Here is a 21,263-nt window from a genome sequence, read left to right on the forward strand (position 1 = left end):
CGTGGTCTACAGGTGACGTTGTTTGCCTCTCATTCAACAGGTCCCGGGCTCGAAACTTGACAGCGATGGTAAATGTTCTGCTTTAAAATTTTCTCCTTTTGCCTCCTTTCCTGCTCTCATGTTCTATCATCTGTTATCATCACGGCGAGCACCGTAAAACACTCTCAAGACAAAAACCAACAGACCGTGGCGGGAAAGGGGACCGAATTTATAGAGGCAAAGTCTACGAAAATTACCCCCCCTTTCACCCGACGGACGGCGTGGAATGAACAAGTTCATTCTTAAACCGTCTGGTCCGGGACGTCGGGTTTTGGTGTGGGCGGGTTGTCGTTTTTTATTACTGGTCCTTACTGTTCTGCCGGCGTCCATTCTTTTGTGTCGGAAAATGGTCCGGTCTGACCGTCGGGCCCAACGCCGGTGTGGGTCTACCCCTACACTGACCGAGGCCCTCATTAACAACTTACCAATCCCCCAGCCCCAAATCTAAATATTGGGTTCAAGTTAAACCCAACTAGTTCCATGAATAACAGTGTTTCTATTATATATACAAACATACAAGCCTGTGACACTGGGTATAGTATTTCTTAACGGACGGGTGGGGAGGGGATGGAAATAAATTACAACACCTATTTAATCTAAACAATAAGTAGTTGTCATCCTACAGTAGTTTTCCATAAGATTTAACCTACATAGACAATTCTTTGTACAGACTCCTCAATCTTCTCTTTGTTGAGAAGCCTGAAGGTTGGAGGTAGTTGTTGCCGACGAAGCAGAGCATCAGCGGACTTGATGGCACATGAATAGGACAGCAGCCACTGCCACTCTTTCACTATGTGCTCACTCCCTGAAAAAGAAAGAATAACTTTTGATTCAGAAAAAAAATCCCGTAATGAATGCCCTTGAATTTTTTGAATGATGAAATGGAAAAAGAATAAAGTATGCATTTAAAAAAAAGCTAATTCTTAAAAAAACAACAACCCATAACTAAACTGAACACATTTGAACTTAAAAACTTTTTCATATAAGTTGTTGAATACAATTGCAGAGATGGAAACAGATAGACATTTATCCATTATGAATTAAATACATCTACCTGAAGAAACATGTCAACTAAAACCGCATGGATAGAGAGTACTTGACACTCACGTATCTTCACTTGATTTTGCCTTTCAGTAAGCTAAGCTTTCCTGTGTGATGGCCATCTTTCATGTACAATTCACATCTACCTTCACAAAAGTACACATACATAGTGCATCAATGACCAGTTTAATACTCACACTACAATGTCACTCAAAGCCCACTTTTGATTATTAACAATATTCAACTGACCACTTTCCTTAATCATCAGAAAACAGTCCACACAAAAGCACGATGTGACCTGCAGCACTATGCTTAACTGTTCTTTTGCGGGCTGGACACTTTTCCCCTTTTGACCATTCACCACGAACACCTGTCTCTACCCCTGTTTATGTCAATACCCTCACTCATCACACACAAACAACAAACACACACAGCCATAACAACAAAACACATATCAGCTCACCAGCCTGGGAATTGCGATGGTGCCAGGGGACAGGGGAGAAACAAAGAGCAGAGTCCAACTGAAGACTGACAGCCATAGACGTGAGGCACTGCAGATACTGGCTGTGCTGCAGTTGGTCACCAGATGACACCTGGGTCTAAGGACGATGACAGAAAGGTTTTTAGAGCTGTATCATGTTTGGAAATAAAAAAATCTGGACAGGAAGTTAGTTTCCAAAAAAAATCCAAAAGTCTCATTTGTCTGAAAATAGGTTCTAGAGCTATGGTTTGTTTGAAAAAACAAACAACATAGGGTTATAATTCAATTAGAAATACAGTCGAACCTGTGTAAGACGGAATCGCAAGGGAGCCAGAAAATAATTCCGTCTTAGACAGGGGAATTTAGGGGGAGTTCAAAGGCCCAGCCGGTGGGATCAAGGATCGCTTGTCCGATCGACCAGCAGTGGTCAAAACTTCCCACCTCTCAACAGCTATCCTCTCTGATAATGACATGCGTCAGTCTTACTTATACAGTTACCACCAGTGCTTGCCTTTCATACGCCCACTGTTTGACCTATTAAAACAGGAACGTTTGAACATCTCCTTTGCTTCCACCCTTAGCCCCACCCAACAATGCCATCATGTAACAACGATTCAAGGAACTCCTTTCTCGGCTGGCATTGGTCAATCTAATTTCACACCTCCGGCTTCTGGACACGAGCACTCTCACGGGCAGTCGTGAGATTTCACACCCACACTACACTGACCATCTGCATCACTCAGGGCTCACATGATGGGGTAACATCTACCCGCAAATTGCACCTCTTCTCCCCTTCCTCGGCCAGCGGCATGGCCATAGCATTAAGTTTAGAGCCGTCGGAACCAAACTTGCGAGTTTTGTTTCAAATCAGGGTTGAGCGGGCAAAGCATTTTCCGTCTTAGACAGGTGAAACCCTCGGAAGGGAGCAGATTTTTGTTTCTGTTTCCGCTTTGGACAGGTTTCCGTTTTATACAGGTAATTAAAGAGGAATATATCAACGGGGGAGCCGGGATATTCCGTTAAGACAGGTTTCTGTTTTACACAGGTTTCCGTTAAGGCAGGTTCGACTGTACAATCCAGAATTACACTTGGATGATTCTTACAAACGAAGGATACATCGACATAGAGAGTGCAAAAAATATGGCATGATGAGGGAACAGCACTGGGACAAGGATAAAACTTACAAAAAATTTTTAACGCATCATAAAATTATAAATAATAAAAGCATATAAGTAACAACAGAATATTGTATCGAAGCTTATTAAATTGAACTTACAAACTGGTATGACATGAACTATCCTTTTGTCTGTTTCTAGAAGAAATCCTAGTTATTTTTGAAACACAGATTCAGTCTGTGTCGGTTTTTACTAAAAACTAAACTTATTTTTTTTAACGTTTCATACGGGGCGGGGAATATTTCAATCATCTATTACTCCTGAACGCACAAACACCCACCTTTTCAAGTTGATACTGTTCTTGCAACATGGCGGGCAGACGCTGCAGCAGGCTGAGGAAGCACTTGGCCTGATTCAGCCCCATGATGCCCTGCTGTTTGAGAGACTTGCGAGCCAAGGCCAGCACACGGTTGGTGTGGAACAGCTCCGAGGAGTAGTTCAAGATAACAACATCCTGGTCAAAGTAAAAGAAAAGATTTATAAACAAATGATTTACCAATGGCGATTAATTAATATTGCACACATAAAAAAACAAACCATTTACCTTCAAAGCAGACAGGGTCAATCCCTAGAGCATATATAGAAAAACCAATCAAAACAAAAATCAAGTTGCTTCAAAATACATCCGTAAATGTCCAGAGAAATCGAGCTCCTGTTGATACGAATGGGAAAAATGACCAGCTTCTACTTAGAGTTGGGGCGAGTTAGAGAAATTTCCGCCATGAACGCCTTGCTACAATGTGGGGCAGAAAGGTGATTTTCTGATATTTAAAAAAATTATTTTGGGGGTGTGGGGGGGGTGTGTGAGTGTAAGTGGTATGCAATGGAAGGAATCGCTCCCCGTTCGTCCATCCGCCTGCTTCAATGCATGGAGTCTCTCTGTCCGTCTGCTCGCTCGCTAAATGAACTGTTGTCTCTGTCCGACGTGTACCCAGTACCGATCGACACTTCACAAGCGGACAGCTCATACCCATTCGCTCGTTTGCGAGTAGTACCAGCGAACCGTTCGTTATTTGCTGACGCTGATTTAGCGAGCCTGACTCAACTCTATTTCTACATGATAAAAATGCATGAAGAAAAAAAGTGGCACAATGACAAAGCTTTTTAACCCTATCCATACGCCATGGGGTCATTTTGTACTCCCGTGGTTTATTCTTCACATTTTAGAATACTTCTAGTGCGAAGACCTATTTGAAACTTTCAGTATTTCTCACAAAATCATTCTGACAGACTGCTATGCAAAGTGTACGGATCAGATTAACGAGTAAATTTCCTCTTTGGAAAATGGCGGCACACAATTCCCCACGTCGTATGGATACGATAGTAAAACACGACGTACAGATAGGGTTAAATTTCAGTGACAGTACTTTCATTTGACATGATTATAAGCAACAAGACACATTTCTCAAACATAACAACATTAAGCATTAAGTATACAGCTCTATTAAAAAAAGATATATCACCAGATCTGAGTTGTAGCGGTTAGGTGCTTTGCTGTTGCATGCAGGAGACCTGAGTTTGATTCCTGAGTGAACAGAAATTCTTATAAAGTATCAGAAAGGATGTGTATCCTTCTCGGCACGGGTAAGCCCTACCAGGCATGGTCGGAAGCCTGCCTCCTAAATGATCTAAATCGTGTCGATGAGAGCGCAAAAATACCTACATTTAAAAAGAAAATGTGTCACAAAAGAATTCAGCATGTACCACTTCCCATACATCAGAACATACCTTGCAGCGACTGAACGATGCAGCCATGCAACGCTCGGCAAACCACTCAAGGGTCCTCACGTTGCCCATGCCTGTATACGTCTGCAGCAGACACTTGTCCTGTGAACATATTTACAGAATTCAGAAATATGTTAGCTTTTATACATAATAAATAATACAATATAAGGCATTTATATAGTGCTCAACCCCAATTCAAGTGCACAGGCTCTGAGCACTTTACAATATAACAGTAGTACATAAACAGCACTCTGTGTTCTGACTTAACATCTATATATAGATAACCTTACTTATGGAAAAGAGAGTCGTGGTAAAGCATTTTTCAACTTTGGAATTTCGTTTCATTTTCCAACATTTGTTACTCCTATTCATGACAATGATTATTCACAAAAATTAAGAAAGACTGATTAAAATGAAGTTTACATAAAAGTGTTTATACTATTTCAGGACAAAAGAAGAACCATTAAATTCTATACACTGTGGTACAGAGAATTTATAAAATTGAACAGCCGTAAGAAAAAACTTGAGTTATGTTCAGGAAATCAGTATCCAAAGATTTAGACGGAGATATTATTGCCTTACAAATTGTGAAAACTTATAAAGATCTTTCCCCACCAATGACAGTTTCACTGACCTGTATGGACCAGATGTTGAGCCAGCCTTTGGAACAGCCACTTGCCAGCATAAGGCCATCAGGGCTGAAAGCTAAGGCAGAGATAGGAGCTATGTGACCACAGAGAGTCATCTCTGGCTTTCTCTTCAACTGACTCGGCTTCTGAGTTTCGTTGGGCACTGGCTCATCTTCATTCTACACACAGAACAAGGGAGAAACACTTAGAGCAAAAGCCTTCCAGGAATGTCAGATTAAAATTTGAGCACATAAATCACTGAGGTTAGGGTAGCACTCAAACAAAACACTTTATTTGAAAATGTTCTATTCTTTTCAAAACTTTATAAATCAATACTGATACCTATAGTTTTATAAGTCTTTATCAGGGCACAGTTTTGAAATTTTGTGATGTGTAGAGCACAGCTGTTTGGTTCAAAGACAAAACAAGTAATTTCACATGAGTTTCTGAAATGATATTTTAGCAAGTTTCATGACTTTTTGACCTCGTGCACAGGAATATAAATAAAAAATTAGTGCTAAAGTTCAGCACTAATAATACTTGATTATATATGAGTGTCAAGCAGCAAAACCTTTTAACTGAATTATACCAAAGACATGTTCAGTCCATTCTGACTAATGTAGAGAAAACTGCAAAAAGAGGGAATGACACAAATGCTTTTGCCGTGCCCTAAAAAAAGGACCAAAAAAATTACATGAGACGTGGACTCATGGAGAGACTGTGGCTTCAGTGGGGATGAGCTTGAAGTTGGCTGTATAACTGTCCATAGGTAGACAACACCATTCTCACAGCCACTGTTACAGAAAGACAGGGTCATAAAGATGTAAGTTTGGAATTATACTTCATGACAACAACCTTTATTAAACAAAAAAAAAAACCCCTCTTTCTCACTCATCATTGACTTTACGCAACAAAAACCCAAGTCAAACAAAACCAGCACATGCTGGGGGAAAAAGTTATGATCAGCATTGTAAAATGCAGGAACTATTAAAACATTACTTACTGATCCAATGTCCTTCAGGCCCATTACTACCTTAAACAATAAAGAAAGACATACATTTATTGTCCATTCATCAAACACTGAGAACAATACTACTAGCCAGAGTGCCACTGAGGGTTGAAATTTCCACAAGCAAATTGATTGTAATCGAAATGAAATAATGACATTACATTTAAGAGAGATGACATATGGCTGTCTAAGAAATATAAAAAATTTGGAATATCCTGCCCATCTAGAATTATGAAACTTAACAGAACAGCAGGGTCGCTTTCCGAATTCCATGAACTACATTTTCACCAAATTTATGACTTTTCTCCAAAGGATGACAGCTCTTCACCCACCTGGCTAGCATGAGGCGTTTCTCGGAGCCCAAGCCCCACATGTTGCACCATCTGAAGTCAGAGACAGCAGCAGCATGTGGCAGCGAGTCCCAAGCTGAGAGCCCCTCCTCCCCGGCTGTGATCCACACGCGAAGGTCTGTCTCCCCCATGGCACTACTGGCCAGTAATTTGCCCGTTGGGTCCCAGCTCAGGAGCGAAATGGAGCTCTGTGTTCACAAGTGCCAATAGAAAGGACATTTCACATTCTAATAGTCTCAAATCAAATTAAAAAAAACCCAACAATGCTGAAACAATGTACTCTCCATTTTTATCTGCTCAGTATAAATAAACATAACATTATGTTCTCATCAGTTACTGACTCACAAAAATAAACCAGGCTAGAAAAAAAACTGTAACACAAATTAAATTATTATAAACAGAAGCTTCAACATCAGAGCCAGTCAGTCTTCATCATTGAGTTTTGTCAAAAATGAACATTAGGACCCAAGATCCGTATAATAGCATAACACACACATCTCAAAGGTGGATGTTAGTTGAAGACAGACATGGGAAAAATCAAGTTTGTAACCAAATGGTTACCTTGTGGGCATCTACATTCAAAGGCTGCTCAAAATCTTCTCGGCTGCACAGTGAGATAACTCCATCACTGTAAGACACAGCAAAACGGTGATCTTCCTCATACCACACAATGCTGGTCACCGACACTGTGAAAAAACAAATGGAGGAGCAGACACTTATAAAGTATTTATTCCTGGTATAACAGAATGTCTGGTTTACCACAAAGCAGGATGAACAACAGCAACTAACAACTTGTCTCCAATACTGGTCAGTGAGGTGCAAAAATGTTTACTTACTGAGGTTCAAGAACATTGCTTCTGTGTTACAGAACATTTCTTTTGACAAAATCAAACTCAAGTCATTGGTAAAAAAGTATAAGTGTAATGCCTCAGGCAGTTAGCATTGCATATTTCTATTGCAAAATGTGCTATAGCCTCATCTTCTTCATTATGGTGTGAAATTCAATTCCATTTAGCATATAATTACTCCTCTTCATTTTCCCTTCAATTTCATAAATAAAAAAGGTTATTTAACTTTTTTTTAAAGCTTAACACACAGACGTAAAGAAAAATTTCAACTGACCATTGCGACGACGGCAGTGCTCCATCTCAAAGCACCTGTAAGTGGAGCTGTCAATTATGTCCACCATGCCCATGGTGCCATCCAGGCGACCCACAAGCAGTGTATCTCCCACCACACCGATCCGGCCTTCAAACATGCCTTTACTGCCAGGCCAGGCCAAGGCTGTCACCCACTGGCTCTGTTCTATAAGGTGACCTCGACCTCCTGTACAAAATGAAAACAAAGGGTTGTGAAGGACATTACTTGCTTCTTCTTTTTTGTGAAGAAAATGTTGAGCTGAAGTATACTAACCACCTGTACAAGATAAAGACACAAGAAAGTAAATAGCAAGGAACAAGTTATGGAAAAGTAACTGTCAAAGATCGGATGGAGCAGACACCACTAAAGCCACCTTGAAACACCAGTTTTGCAACAACAATAACAATAACAAAAAACTACTGGCAAGAGACTTTGTAAAGGTTTGCATTAAACTCAGACATTTAGCCATGTCCCAATGACATGATTAAACTCAAAGAAAGACATGTAGTCCACGGGAAAGTCCTCAAAATCATAACTTTAGATTTATTAAAAAAACAACAACAACAAAACAACCAACAGCATTGTTAGCATCAGTAAAAAGGTCTCTGTTACTTCCTGAAAAAATGCTCTTGGCATTCTGAGTTCAACGCCTTGTAACTATAATACAACAAAAGATGAATTAGAAAAGCTGAAGCAGCCTGCCTTTGCTGCAGATTTATATTCTCAAGGTCATGTCTTTACAGAACTCAATCTGACACTATTCCCAGCTTACTGAACACTTTTTCCCTCATTTAAGGTATTCACTGACCTCCAATCATCCACACATTGACGAGATTGCCCATGCTGCCAGCTAAAAGTTTTCCTGTGCTGCTCCAACACACGTGACTGATCTGGTTACCGTCCAGCTCCTCCACACTTGTCTCACTACCGCGGTTAAAGATGCAGGTCTGTTGCAAGAACTGGTGAGTTTTGTTGGGAAGACTCCACACACGGACAGTCCCATCGTAGCCACTAAAAGACATGACAATAGGCTATCATGTCTGCAGTAAGTAGACAGTACACGATAAGCTGATCCTCAACATTTCTTTCATAATATGTGTCACGACGCGGTGAAATCAGGTGCTAGTCAAATTTTGGGCATGTGGAGTTTTTAGCATCATCTGAAAGCTGATTTTATTTGCCTTGCATCCATCAAAATAAATATACCTTGAATAGAACTCAAGATATTTGCGATTGAAGAAAGTGAGGTCGTCTGGTTTCAGTGGTGACATTAGCGAGAAAAAGCTCGCTAAAGTCTGATAACTCCAATAGCTAAACAGTCTTTGAAAACTGAAAAAATGACATATTTTATGCCTTTAATCAATGTTTTCAGTAAAATTCAAATGGAAATGTTTTTATATTGACATAAAAGAGGTTAAACCAAAAAATAAAAATTTTATAAAAATTTCCAAACGGCGGAAAAATGCCTGTTTCTCCAATTTCGTTGTTTTGATGAGCGCCTGATTTCACCACGCTGCCTCACACATTTATTTTTGAGACTTAAACTAATTATTTCCACACTTCAGTGCAAGGTTTTGTTTATTTATTTGAGTAAAAAGAACCACATTAGGAATGTATAGGTCATTTAGTGCTGGGAAAAAGTAAGACAGACAAACAGAAACAACAGAGGGAAAGGAAAAAAAGTAGGACCATAACAATATACCCGTAAACCAAAATATATGGAACTTAAAAAAATTGATCACAGACAAAAAAATAAAAGAACACAAGTACTTTACTATAAAAATGGGTTGGCTTATGATCAACGAAATGACTGTGTCATGATCATACCAGCTGATTATAATTCACTTTCACAAGACAATTACCATAACTGAATCTCTCAATTCCAGAACCCCTCTGGCATTCAAATGCTACAAAGGATAGCAGGTATATCTTCCGCAGGTTTTCACGGACTACTCTCCTTTATCTTTTTCTGCATTCCATTGCACGGCGCCCACAGGTTCAAAGAAGAAGAAAAGAAAGTTCTAAAATGAAATGACAGGAAAAGATTCAGTGCAAACCTTGAGGCCAGGAGCCCTTTGCGTGCACTCCACCAGCAGCCATTGAGCCTGTTCTGGTGTCCCTCGAGCTTGACAATGGAGCAGGTGGGCATGTCCCCTCCCAAGTCTACTTGGTTGTCAGAGCCAGAAGACATCTGGTGTCCATACACTGAAAGAGCCTGAAAGAAGGGAAAGGGAGTGGGGCACTCAGCTGTTAGAAGTAGAGTACGCACAATCAAAGCTTGGACTTTTATAAAAGAAAACAATTCTTTCCAAATCCACATACAGAGAAAAAGGATCAGTAAATTCTCAGCAACAGAAGTCAATAAAGTAAAAAAAAGTGTCACTTAACAAGTTAGTACAAGCTTTATATCAATTTATTTCAAATATTTCGTGACTGATTGAAAAATGAATGTAGATTTGCTTCAGACAAACAAGAAGAGACATCACATAAGCAAGCCATTAGTAGTCTTTTCACATCATAAAGAAACTAAAGAACTACTTTTAATAGTAATCTTTGCACATCATGAAGAATCTAAACAACTTCTTTTTTTAAATTGATTTTGTTAATCCTCTACCTTTTCTTGAAATGAAAAATACTGGTTACTAAAATCTGATAGAGCAAAATCTCAATGAGCTTTGGGTTAAAGAGTAAAGTACAGTCAAAATGGTACAAGACAGCCACCTTCTGTCTAGAGAAAAGTGGTTGTCTCGGCCAGATGCCTGTTAGAGCAGGTTTTACTGTATTCTTTTTTAGGCACAAAAAAAAATTATTTTTACATATGAGTTGAGGCATCATTAGCACATGTGACTGCATGTATGGGATTATTGGGTCACTCACGCGGACAAGTTGTTTGGCAGACCACTGTCGGTGGTGAGGAGGCATGCGTGCAGAGATGACACAAGCAGACAAAGCGTTAATCATCTGTAGGTGGGAGCACTTGCTCAGGTCTGTGGCTGGGGACTTGTGCTGAGCTGACACTGGGAGATGGACGGGTACACAAAAACAGACAGAGAATGGGGAGTAAGGGGGCATAAGACTTTTAGCGTACTTTGCAGTTGGATTGGACAGGAAATCAAAATGACAAAATGAAATAACAATAATGATAATAACTGCATTTATGTGGTGCATATCCATGCTCTTCAGCATGCTTTATGTATTTTCTAACAATTATTGCCCCAACAGACCTAAGAACATTCAAAAACATTTTTCACTTTCCCAAGAAGCATACAGTGCAAGTAGCCAACTAAGCGCTCAAACACTTACAAACTGACATGATCTTATTTCACCAGGTACCCATTCAAACCTGGGCAAAGTGAGGAAAACTTATTTAAAGTGCCTTTCCCAAGGACACAACGTCTGACCCCTGACTGTGTTCCGACCCACGACCTTTCAGTTGCCAGCCATATTGCCTAAACACTGGACTATCAACACCAATAACCATAAAAGTATGTATTTCAGTTGCAAAGTTGGTATTGATCAGCCCACAAAACAAAATATCTCATCCTTCAAATCAAAGAATTATTCAAAAATTCTGTTTATCTAAAACTGAACATTCTGGTTTTCATTATAAATGTTATGGCGCTCATATGTCCTTATGCAGTTGCGAGCGCCGTAAAACCCTCTACTATAAAAATTTTAAAAAGTTAATTACATAACTGTTTCACATAGGACTTCCCTGCAGCATGGAGTTAGTATCAAAACTATTTATTGATATAACAAGGTGGCTAACCTTTTTCTGCAGAGAGCTGCGCCTGGAGTAGCCTGTAGTTAAAGCCTTTCTGGGCTAGAAGAGACACCAGAGCCTGAGTCACGGCAAAAGCAGCTGAGTCTGTGCCACGACCTGCTGCTGCGGGCGAGCGATGGCTGCCATGCTCCTCCGCAGCGCCTGCACTCATGCCCATGGAAGCCATCATCAGCTCCTGAGAAATGAAATAAAATTTCAACATCAAATGACTACTAAGCGTTAACATGAACAGCCAATTGGTGAAAAATAATCGCTTTTTTCTGGCAGTCTTCAGAACATCCCTGAAACCCTATTTCCCAAGAAAAACCTCCCTCCACATTTCAGTCTCCATCTCAGTCCTTAACCCCTTCACTGCCAGACCTAGACCTGCCACTTTATGAAATCTAAAAATCAGGATCTCGAAAAACTTAAGGTATTCCCCATTGTGCTATCCAGCACAGACCTCAGCTCCAATCAAATCTTAAATTTGCATTTTTTTTTTACTTGCACCACCTTTACCTTGAATAAGTACATGCATCACGACAAACACATCAAGCCTAGGTGTCTAAAAATCTCACCCACATCCCACACTGATAAGTCCCAAAAGACACTTCAACCAATGTGACCTGTGTGAATGAATTTTGTTGACCCCAACAACTGACAGCCCCCGGCACATGTGCTACTGACAAAGGCACAAGGTATGTCACATGTTGTGAACGTGTGTTTGAAAGTGTCACCGATTCACCGACTAACTCGGACAAACCTTCCTTTTAAAGCAACAGCAGAACAACGAATAATAATAATATCATAATTGGTACACTTATCAGGCTTTCATCGGAGAATTCTGGGTAACAAAAGCGAAAGTAGAGCTTGAAAGTATCCAAGTCAGAATTCCATATCGATACTGCTTCGATTCTAGTTGAAAAAAAAGTGTGCGAGTCAACTACTAAATCCGACATTGATGTTTTAGTGCTATTTCAGGAGACGTATTTTGTTTTGAGAGTATAGATCTAGACCTTCTAATTTTTTGCATCTATCAAGATTTATTGCTCCATTCCAGTAGAGTGTAAAACAAATATAGTAGGCCAATGACTTTCAGTGGATGTTAATGTGCCGATCATTCCTTTCATTGAAAGGGGGCCCAGCTAGTGTTAGATAAGCCTAAAGACAGGACAGGACCAAGGCACCTGAGTACACAGCTGTATCAATTGCTTCAGGGCAGCAGGGTTCTCCTCTATCAAAGCACCAATGGCAGCTGTCAGATGCTTTAGATGCAAGGAGGACTCATCACTTCTTGAGCTGCAGCCAGACAATTCCATCTTGCCGGAAGCACACAGGGACATGAGTCGCACTATCTGCATGATATCTGCTAGGCCAATCTGCTCCAAAGCAGCAGACAAACTGCACGCTTGACTACTGAAATGCCAAACATTAACTAGGTGAATAACCAGGGGTAACAGAACGCAAGAAAGGATGCAACAAAATAAAAACCTAAAAAATGACCAAACTAAATTGAGCAAAAGTGACTTCAGATTAGTTTTCATTGAAGCCTACTTCACACATGTGTGTATCTCAGAATTACAATCAAACTTTTTCCAAAGCATTAGTATGTATGCCTGTTCTATAGGGTTCAAGATCATCTGAACCAAATTAATTTAGTTTTCAAAGACAGCAATAACTCTCAGCTGTAACAGCGCTAGTTTTCCAGTGATATGCGAGACTGCAAAAGGGACCAAAAATAAAAGCTTTCCTTTAACTCTCATTTAATCATGCTGCACCAACCTCCGAGCCAAAAAAGAGAGCATCCGCATACTGACAGCCCGGGCTACCAACGTCTGAGCGGCACTGACACAGCTGCGGAGAGCCACTACTTTCTCCCCCATCTTGCTGAGGTTGGATGCTTGCTCCCCGAGGCTGCGCGGCTTCACCTCACACTTGACACTCTTTGGCATGGCTCCCTGAGTCACTCCCATCAGGTACATGTTGGAGATGGATACTGACAGGGGAGACAAGGTAATGGTCATTCAGTGCACAGAAAAGGCAAGACAGTCAGACACAATAGACGGAAAATAAACAAATAGGACCTACTTGTTTCCCCCACCCACCCATTTCTGACTGGGATCCCGCAAAAAACATGAAAAAATATGATTATTTTAGTCCTGCCAAATTTGAATAATTCAACTATCTGAAAAGGGAGTGCATACAGACCCGGTAACCAGGAACAAAGTCACAAAGTATACAGACCCGGCAGGGGAACTCTTTTGTGATTTCAGAAAGTTTCAGCGCCCTCCTGGTTCAGGGTAGACCTAGGTTCTTCTTGATCTATAGCCTAGGTCTAGATCTAGACAGACAGATATAAATCATTGATCTAGTTTCGAGGCTAGCCTAGATCTAGATCTAAATGAAGATTCCGCAAGTCTTTTCGATGAACGAGCGTTTCTCCTCCGTTTTGGAGTTGGAGGAATCACAATTTGAAGAAAAGAACAATGTCATAATTTCAATCGAGCAGTCTCTCTCTCTCTCTCTGTATCGCTCGCATTCTCTTTTTCTTTGTTTGTCTTTCTTTCTCCCCACATATTTCCCACTCTGTCTTTCTCTCGTTCCCTCCTGCCAACTGGGGCATGTCATATACATTTTGCAAGCATCTCTCTCTCTCTCTTACACACACACACCCACACTACCAGGTCTGGGCGCTGAAACTTTCTGAAATCACAAAAGAGTTCCCCTACTGAGTCTGTATACTTCGTGACTTTGTTCCCGGTTACCGGGTCTGTATACACTTCGATCTGAAAGTGAATTGAAAAAGCCGGCCAGGCATCAGTGCATCTTGCAGGGGGCCACTTTTCGGCAAGTCCTTATTCAAAAGGGAAACGAACTGGTAGGTTGATACAGGATGATACTTCAAGCCTCTACTGTTTTCTAGGACACCAAACCCTTGAATTTTGGGGCCACCTTCTACTGAAGTAACTTCAAATAATAGGATAAATAGGACACCAATATTTATGACAAAAAATTGCCCAGTAAAGTCATGAGGATGCTACAGGGCAATGAATAAAAAGTAAAAATAGTAAAAATATAGCAGAAATTGTCCAAGACAGCCATCCATTTTCAATGAAAAAATTGGTTGTCTTACACATGTGGACATTTTGGACAGTCTCATTACAATATTTTTAAAATGCAAGAATGGAAGAAGTTGATTGTCTTAGACAAGTGGTTGTTAGAATAAGTTAAACTGTATGTAACAGTGTTATTTGACTAAAAAGCAATGGCAGCATGCACCAAAGGTTTGTACTTATTCACTTGTGCTTTAAGGCGAAAGAGACAAATAACAGTGCATATCCTCTAGAAGTAGACCGACAGAGTAGCTACATTTTAACTCTTTATCTCCGAGGGGGATAAACCCACTACGGCGTGGCCCTTTTTTGGTGCTAAATCTAAAAATGACAGAAACATCATTAAATGGGTCATAAAATCGAAACTAGCAAACCTATTATGATAGTTCTTCATCTAATGAATGAACGTCTGGTATAAAAGACCTGTTTTTGGCAATTGCCGAAAAGTAATTTGACATCGAAGTCGTCGGAAAGGAATGTGCCCGAGCCGCTCCGGTACAGTGGTTCTGATCGCGAGCCGCTGGGAGCGGCTTGCCGGAGAGAGATAAAAGAGTTAAAGAAGTAGGAGGAGCAGTTTATACAAAATCAACTACCATTACCAGCTACTAGTAAAAAATTTATTACCTGTAAATAAAATAAATAAAAAGTCAGTTGTTTAAACTGTATTAAGTATAACTCACGTCACTACGAGTAAGAGGCAAAACAAAATTAACTGAAAAAAAAAAGAATTTAAAAAGATAAAAGGAAAGTCATCAGATAATACATAAACAAACAAGTATGAGCCACTGGTTATGTTTTCAATAACAGAATGAAAAGTTTAGAAGAAGGTTGCATAGAAACTTTATAGCAGTAACAGCTATTAATGTATTTTTATTGCAGTAGAATGTGATCATCAACTTACAGTATGAAGAAACATCTGGGTTGGATCGACTACCCAGACTTGACATAGAAGCTGATGAATAAAAAATGAAAAAAAAGCTGATGCGCACAGGATTCGACATATTAGCTTGTTTTGCCAAAAGTTAATAACCTGTAAATTTAACAAATCTACAAGAAAACTGCATAAAGGGGGGAATTGAATTTTCTTTAAAAGAAAAAAAGGAAAAAGTAACATGTTTTCTCACTGGAGTTTCTTGTCTGACATATTACAAAGATAGATAAAACTCAAAGGAAGCAATACTAATCAAAAGTGTTGTTTACATTTTAAAACCAAATTATCACAACCAATGCACTTATAAACAACTAAAATGATCTCCTTCATTTCATTAAATGAATGCCCTAGTATGCCCCATTGTTGCTCCTCTGCACACTTCCATGTGAAGTGGTGTAAATCTTGAAGGGTTTAAAAGATTAAAACAAATAATTCCCATCTCAACTGTAAGCAACATGTTATTATTTCTCCATTTTATATTGTTATGATTTCTATGAAAAAGTCACAATGACCAAGGCTTGATTTTTACTTCTCTGCAGTAGCTCTGGCTGGATCATGACAAAAATCACATATAGAATTTTAAAACTTAAAAAAAAGTGAAATCAATTCAAAATGATTTATCAGCAATGTTAACGACACCAACCCAGTAACTTTTGTTATTGGTAACACTGAAATAACAATAACTGGTGAAAGATTATTACTTGTTTGCTTAGAGTTACTGACCCCAAATGATCATGAAGTGATCATCCAAACAGTTACCCACTCACCAGGTATAGAAGATGGACTGGGCGTGGCATCACCACTGGTGGTGCTGAAGCCGCGGGAGCCCAGTGGATCTGTTTCAGGGAAGCGCACAGGGTCTGGTGTAGGTTTGTGTTCAGTCAGACCCAGACGAGGCAACAGCTTCTGGTGGTCCATGGACCCCACAGGCTCTTCTTCCAGCAAAATGGGGGTTTCATCTGTTGTGGGTAGCCAAAACACCAGTTCAGAAGTTTGAAATGACTGTATCCCAAGCATTAAGAATCATTTTTTGGACAGTCCAAGAAATCTAAAATAATCAAATTATAAAAGCCAAATTGTCATATTGTGGCACTGAAACCTTGAAAACACACAGCTACCAGCTCTGACACCTTTGATTTTATATCTTCCCCTGAAAAGATAACAACTTCCTCTTCTTAGGAAAATTTCAACTGAAATAATAAAAAACAAATTACACTTAGATCAAAAACATAAATTTATAACAATCTGATAAGAGAAGTCTAATAAAAAGACACCCACAAAAATTGAAGGTCACTTTATATTCTTTTATCCAAAGAAAAAATGGCACCATTTTTAAAAACATGATTACTTTAGTTTTTTCCTTCAATGAAGTTAAAGAAGAGTAGTCAGGTGCAGGCCCATAAAAACGCTTTTCTTCAAATTAATACAGTACAGAAATTGGAAAGAGAAGGAAAAGAATCTTTTAAAAAGAAAAAAGGAAGAGGGGGAGAAGGAGAAAATTAAGACAATATGGAGTGAATTTGAGACATGATATATCAGTGGTGATATGCATTTTTTGAAGATTCAGAACAGAGCCTTCATGAAATTAATTCTAACCGACAAGAAAAAAACAGGATCTCTTTGAGAGCTAATACTGTTTTCCAATGCCCACTCAGCCACTAGCAAATGAAGCAATAGGAGAATACTGCAATGTGTGTTCAGAAGAAACGGGTTTGCAAGCTGAAAGTTTCGATTCTTAAACAGATATGAACAAATATAACATCCAGACACTCACAGACTAATATAATGCATATACAGCCTCTAAGTGTCCCCCAAACAAGTCTTATAGGTCAAGTGTAATTATTTATGGTGATGCCAGAACATGCTTCATAAACTCATAAATGCTAGAGAATAAGCAAACCAAGCAAGTAAAGGTTAGAAACCTAAAATTTTCAGAAAGTTGAATAGAAAAAGGAAGTGAAGGAGTTAATAGGAAGTGAAGGAGTTGAAATGTTTGGTTATTTATAAAAAGGGATAAATGAACCAAAATAGCGACTCAAATTAAGGCAGTGACACTACAGAAAGAAATTTATAGTCAATTTGATTGGCCATTGACATTTGCAGGGTAAACTAAAATAAGTTTGAGAGAAAAAAAAACAGGCCAGGAAAACTTTTTTTGACAACATGTAGAGTAACTAGTTTTTCGCCACTGACTTTGATGTCCGCGTTGATGCCATTGCTGTTATTGGTCATTAGTTAGTTTTTTTTCGGCACTGATCTCCATGCCGTAGGCCACTGAGGTTGTGTCTAGCCGTTCCACTAATGTGGCGAGCTCCTGTTCTTCTCCTGCTAATCCACCGACGTCATCGGCAAAACGCAAGTTTGTGATTGTCCTGCTTCCAATACTGATTGTTCCATTGAGGTAGACTGCGCTGGAGGCCTTGTCATATTGTTGTTGTATGACGTTGATCGGGTTGGCATTGATGTTGTATATCCTCATGGTTGCCCATAAAACTGCATGCCAGACCCTGTCAAAGGCCTTTTTAAAATCCACGAAGATATAATATAGGTTTTGCTGGTGTTGGAGGTACCTCTCGCACAGTATCTTGAGGTTGAAGATCTATTCTATTGTGCTGCGACCTGATCTAAAGCCTGCCTGCTCTTCAGCAATGATCTTCTCTGCCTGTGATTTCAGTCTGTTCAGCACTATCTTCAACATGACCTTACTAGGGTGGCTTATTAGACCGACGGTGCGGTAATTCTGATATAGTTGGAGGTTACATTTCTTGGGGAGTGTAATCACTAGTGATTGTGTTCATGGTGTTTGCCATTTTCCTGTCTGCCAGATCTTGTTGTAGATGACAGTCAGAGCACTTATCATGTCCTTTCCCCTTGCCTGTACTAATTCTCCTGGGATATTATCCACTCCTGCTGATTTCCCCTTCTTCAGTGCTTTAACCGCTGCTTCAACTTCTCGAAGGACTGGGTGGTTATCGATGTTGGTTGCTGAGGGAACGTTTTGTACCTCAGGGTTTCCCGTGGCTTTGTAGTTGTACAATTCTGAGCAGTATTCTGTCCATCTTTTCAAAATGTCTTGTTCCTCAATCAGGCATTTCCCTTGTTTATCTTGAATAGCAGTGGTGCGCCCTTGTTTAGTGCATGTCAGGTCCTTTACTAATTGGTATGCTTTTTTGCTGTTGTTCGTCTTCAGGCTACCTTCAATTCTTTGGCATTGTTCTTCAATCCAATTTTCTTTTGCCCTTTTCATACCTTTTTTGATTTCTTGGCTGACTGCTCTGTACTCTTTGGCACCATCTGGTTGTTTCTTTTTCTACTTTAGTTTTCTCCTTTTGTTACACAGGTCAAGGACGTTTGTTGTGACCCAGGGCTTATTGACCCGTCAGGGTTTTCCCAGGATCTGACTGGCTGTGTCAGTCACTGCTGTATTGAAGGTGTTGATCCACGTGTCCATGTCTGTGTCATTGTCAGCATCAATGACACTGAGTGGAGTAAACTTTCCTCCTATCATGGCTTGGAAGGCTTCTGCTACCTTTGGGTCCTTCAGTTTTTCGGAGTCCTTCAAGAGGAGGCGAAAGGTCATCATTGTAAGGCCGTGGTCGCTGTCAACGTCTGCTCCTGGGAATGTTCGTGTTTTTCCAATTTTGACACTGGACTGGAAGCGATTTTTTCACCATGATGTAGTCAACCTGGTAGTGATGTTCTCCGCTTGGACTGTGCCATGTCCATCTCCGTGATGTAGTCAATCTGTGGACTGTGCCATGTCCATCTCCGTGATGCTTTGTGTAGGCCAAACGTATTTGTCAGCACTAGGTGGTTATAGCTGGCAAATTCCAAGAGCCTTAGACCTCTTTCGTTTGACTCTGAGTTGCAGTATTGTCCACATGTTCCTTTCTAGTTCTCGTATGCATCCTTTCCTACTTTTGCATTCCAGTCCCCTTGTACAACGATGATGTTTTTCTTGGGGGTCTGGTCTATCACTTATTGTATTTGGTCATAGAAGCCCTCCACAGCCTGTTCATCATTGTCTGACGTCGGAGCATATGCCAGGATGATAGTGATGTTGAATGGGACTGACCTAAGGCGGATGGTAATAAGCCGGTTAGAAATAGGGTGGCAGCCCATGATGGTATTCACGACGTCTTCGTGAAAAAAAAATCCAACGCAATTCATATGCTTGTCCTTTTTTCCACTGAAGTACAACTTGTGGCCTTCTCGAGCTACGATCTCCCCACACTTCTTCCACCATACTTCACAAAGTCCAAGTATGGCCTATTGATATCTGTCCATCTCGTACGTGAGCTCTTCTAGTTTCCCTGCTGTTCTCAGTGTCCGTACGTTCCATGTGCTAATGGTTATGTTGTTTCTGGCACACATCTTTTGTGCATCAGTAGCATATACTTTTTCACCTCTGTCCTGGTGCACAACAGCGGATGGTGCGGTCCTTGGTGACCCGGGCGATGGCCGGTCCGGTATAATATCTGAGTTGTTAATCATTTAATGCGGTGTGTCTTGGGCAGAGAAGCTTGGCGGTGCACATCCCTCTCCAAGCTCTTAACCATAGGCCGATGACCCTGAATATGATGTGGGTTGCCCCGATTGCATGCACTTGACCATAGAGTTCAGCTTGGAACCCTTCCGCTCCGACCATTGAGTTTGTCATGGGACCCTTCCGCTCCGACCGTTGAGTTTGTCATGGGACCCTTCCACTCTAGGCCGTTGGCTGCTTGATGCTGCTCATCCGCCCAGTGGTGCAGTGTAAACACCACCCCCTCACATGGTTTAGCCGACCAGCTGAAGCGGTGTAACTGAGGTATGGTGCAGTGGAGCTACATGTGAGATTTAGAGGATGTGCGAGGACCAGTAATGCCCGTCCACCCTACCAAGTAGAGTGCAGCATGCCAAACATCATACTACCTCTCACAGAGCCCCCTATACCCTGCTGCGCTATCAAAACTGAAGTCTATTTGGAAGGACAAAAACTGGTCATCTCAATATATTTTTACGCCGGTGAGTCGTGGACACTGACAGCAGAATTGGAGAAAAGGATTCAGACAACAGAGATGAGATGTTACCACAGACTCCTTGACATCTTATACAAAGACCACATTTCAAATGCTGAGGTACGGAACAGAAACACAAAGCAGTGGGGCAGCAAGAAGAGATGAAAATTAAAGAGGTATGGGCATGTCACAAGATCCACAGGACTTGCCAAAACAATCCTACAAGGAACCGTACAAGGAAAGAGAAAGAGAGGAATGCAGAGAAGGAGATGGGAGGACAACATCACTGAGTGGACAGGGAAGACGATGGGTGACAATCTGAGGAAAGCAGAGGAAAGAGAGAAATGGCGAGAGCTGGTTGTCAGATGCAGTGGTGCCCCCACGGTTGCCCCAACCATGGTATAGAAGCAGAAGAAGAAGAGTAACTAACCATCTTGTTTGCTCTCAGCAGCACCAAGCAGATCTGGAGCAGCCAATCCAGAGGCTGAATGACCTAGAGGGGTTCTCTCAAACGACGCTCCCGTTGAAGAACTTGCGTGTGCTGACAACTGGTCCTGATTGACCTTTCAAGACAAAGAGGAAAGGGGAAAAAAATTAAACAGTCACAAAAAGGTTGAGAAAACATTCTATGGAGATATTTTTCAACTCATTTTCAGCATCTGCAATTTTCATTGCCCGACTCGCTTTTAAAATCTGTAAAGTCATTTAGAATTGCATGCAAAACTGTTCAAGACGCATTTTACACACTGCATCTGCAATTTTCACAGAACAACCTGCTTTTAAAATATCCTGTTTAAGTTAATTAGAATAGCAAGCAATACCGTTTGTGAAGTAAAGTACACACAGTCAATCGAAACGTTTTCAAGT

The 21,263-nt window shown here is 40.6% G+C and overlaps 1 protein-coding gene across 3 annotated transcripts in view; it reads right to left on the reverse strand.

Moving 5' to 3' along the window:
* The window catches only part of LOC101863489 (probable E3 ubiquitin-protein ligase HERC1), a 109,410-nt gene that overhangs the window by 24,437 nt on the left and 63,710 nt on the right, over nt 1–21,263 (reverse strand). For all 3 annotated transcript variants that reach the window (XM_035973858.1, XM_013091385.2, XM_035973857.1), the window contains exons 51-68: nt 20,827–20,959; nt 16,164–16,355; nt 15,367–15,417; nt 13,135–13,348; nt 12,540–12,768; nt 11,359–11,548; nt 10,467–10,606; nt 9,647–9,804; nt 8,398–8,600; nt 7,572–7,775; nt 7,011–7,135; nt 6,432–6,637; nt 5,785–5,884; nt 5,096–5,269; nt 4,465–4,563; nt 3,017–3,190; nt 1,544–1,679; nt 690–844 (exon numbers count right to left, since the gene is read on the reverse strand). In XM_035973858.1, coding sequence (XP_035829751.1) covers nt 690–844; nt 1,544–1,679; nt 3,017–3,190; nt 4,465–4,563; nt 5,096–5,269; nt 5,785–5,884; nt 6,432–6,637; nt 7,011–7,135; nt 7,572–7,775; nt 8,398–8,600; nt 9,647–9,804; nt 10,467–10,606; nt 11,359–11,548; nt 12,540–12,768; nt 13,135–13,348; nt 15,367–15,417; nt 16,164–16,355; nt 20,827–20,959 — 2,883 coding nt within the window. The remainder of the gene's footprint in view (nt 1–689; nt 845–1,543; nt 1,680–3,016; nt 3,191–4,464; nt 4,564–5,095; nt 5,270–5,784; nt 5,885–6,431; nt 6,638–7,010; nt 7,136–7,571; nt 7,776–8,397; nt 8,601–9,646; nt 9,805–10,466; nt 10,607–11,358; nt 11,549–12,539; nt 12,769–13,134; nt 13,349–15,366; nt 15,418–16,163; nt 16,356–20,826; nt 20,960–21,263) is intronic.

This window comes from Aplysia californica, unplaced genomic scaffold (assembly GCF_000002075.1).
Source record: "Aplysia californica isolate F4 #8 unplaced genomic scaffold, AplCal3.0 scaffold00035, whole genome shotgun sequence".
NCBI lineage: Eukaryota > Metazoa > Mollusca > Gastropoda > Aplysiida > Aplysiidae > Aplysia > Aplysia californica.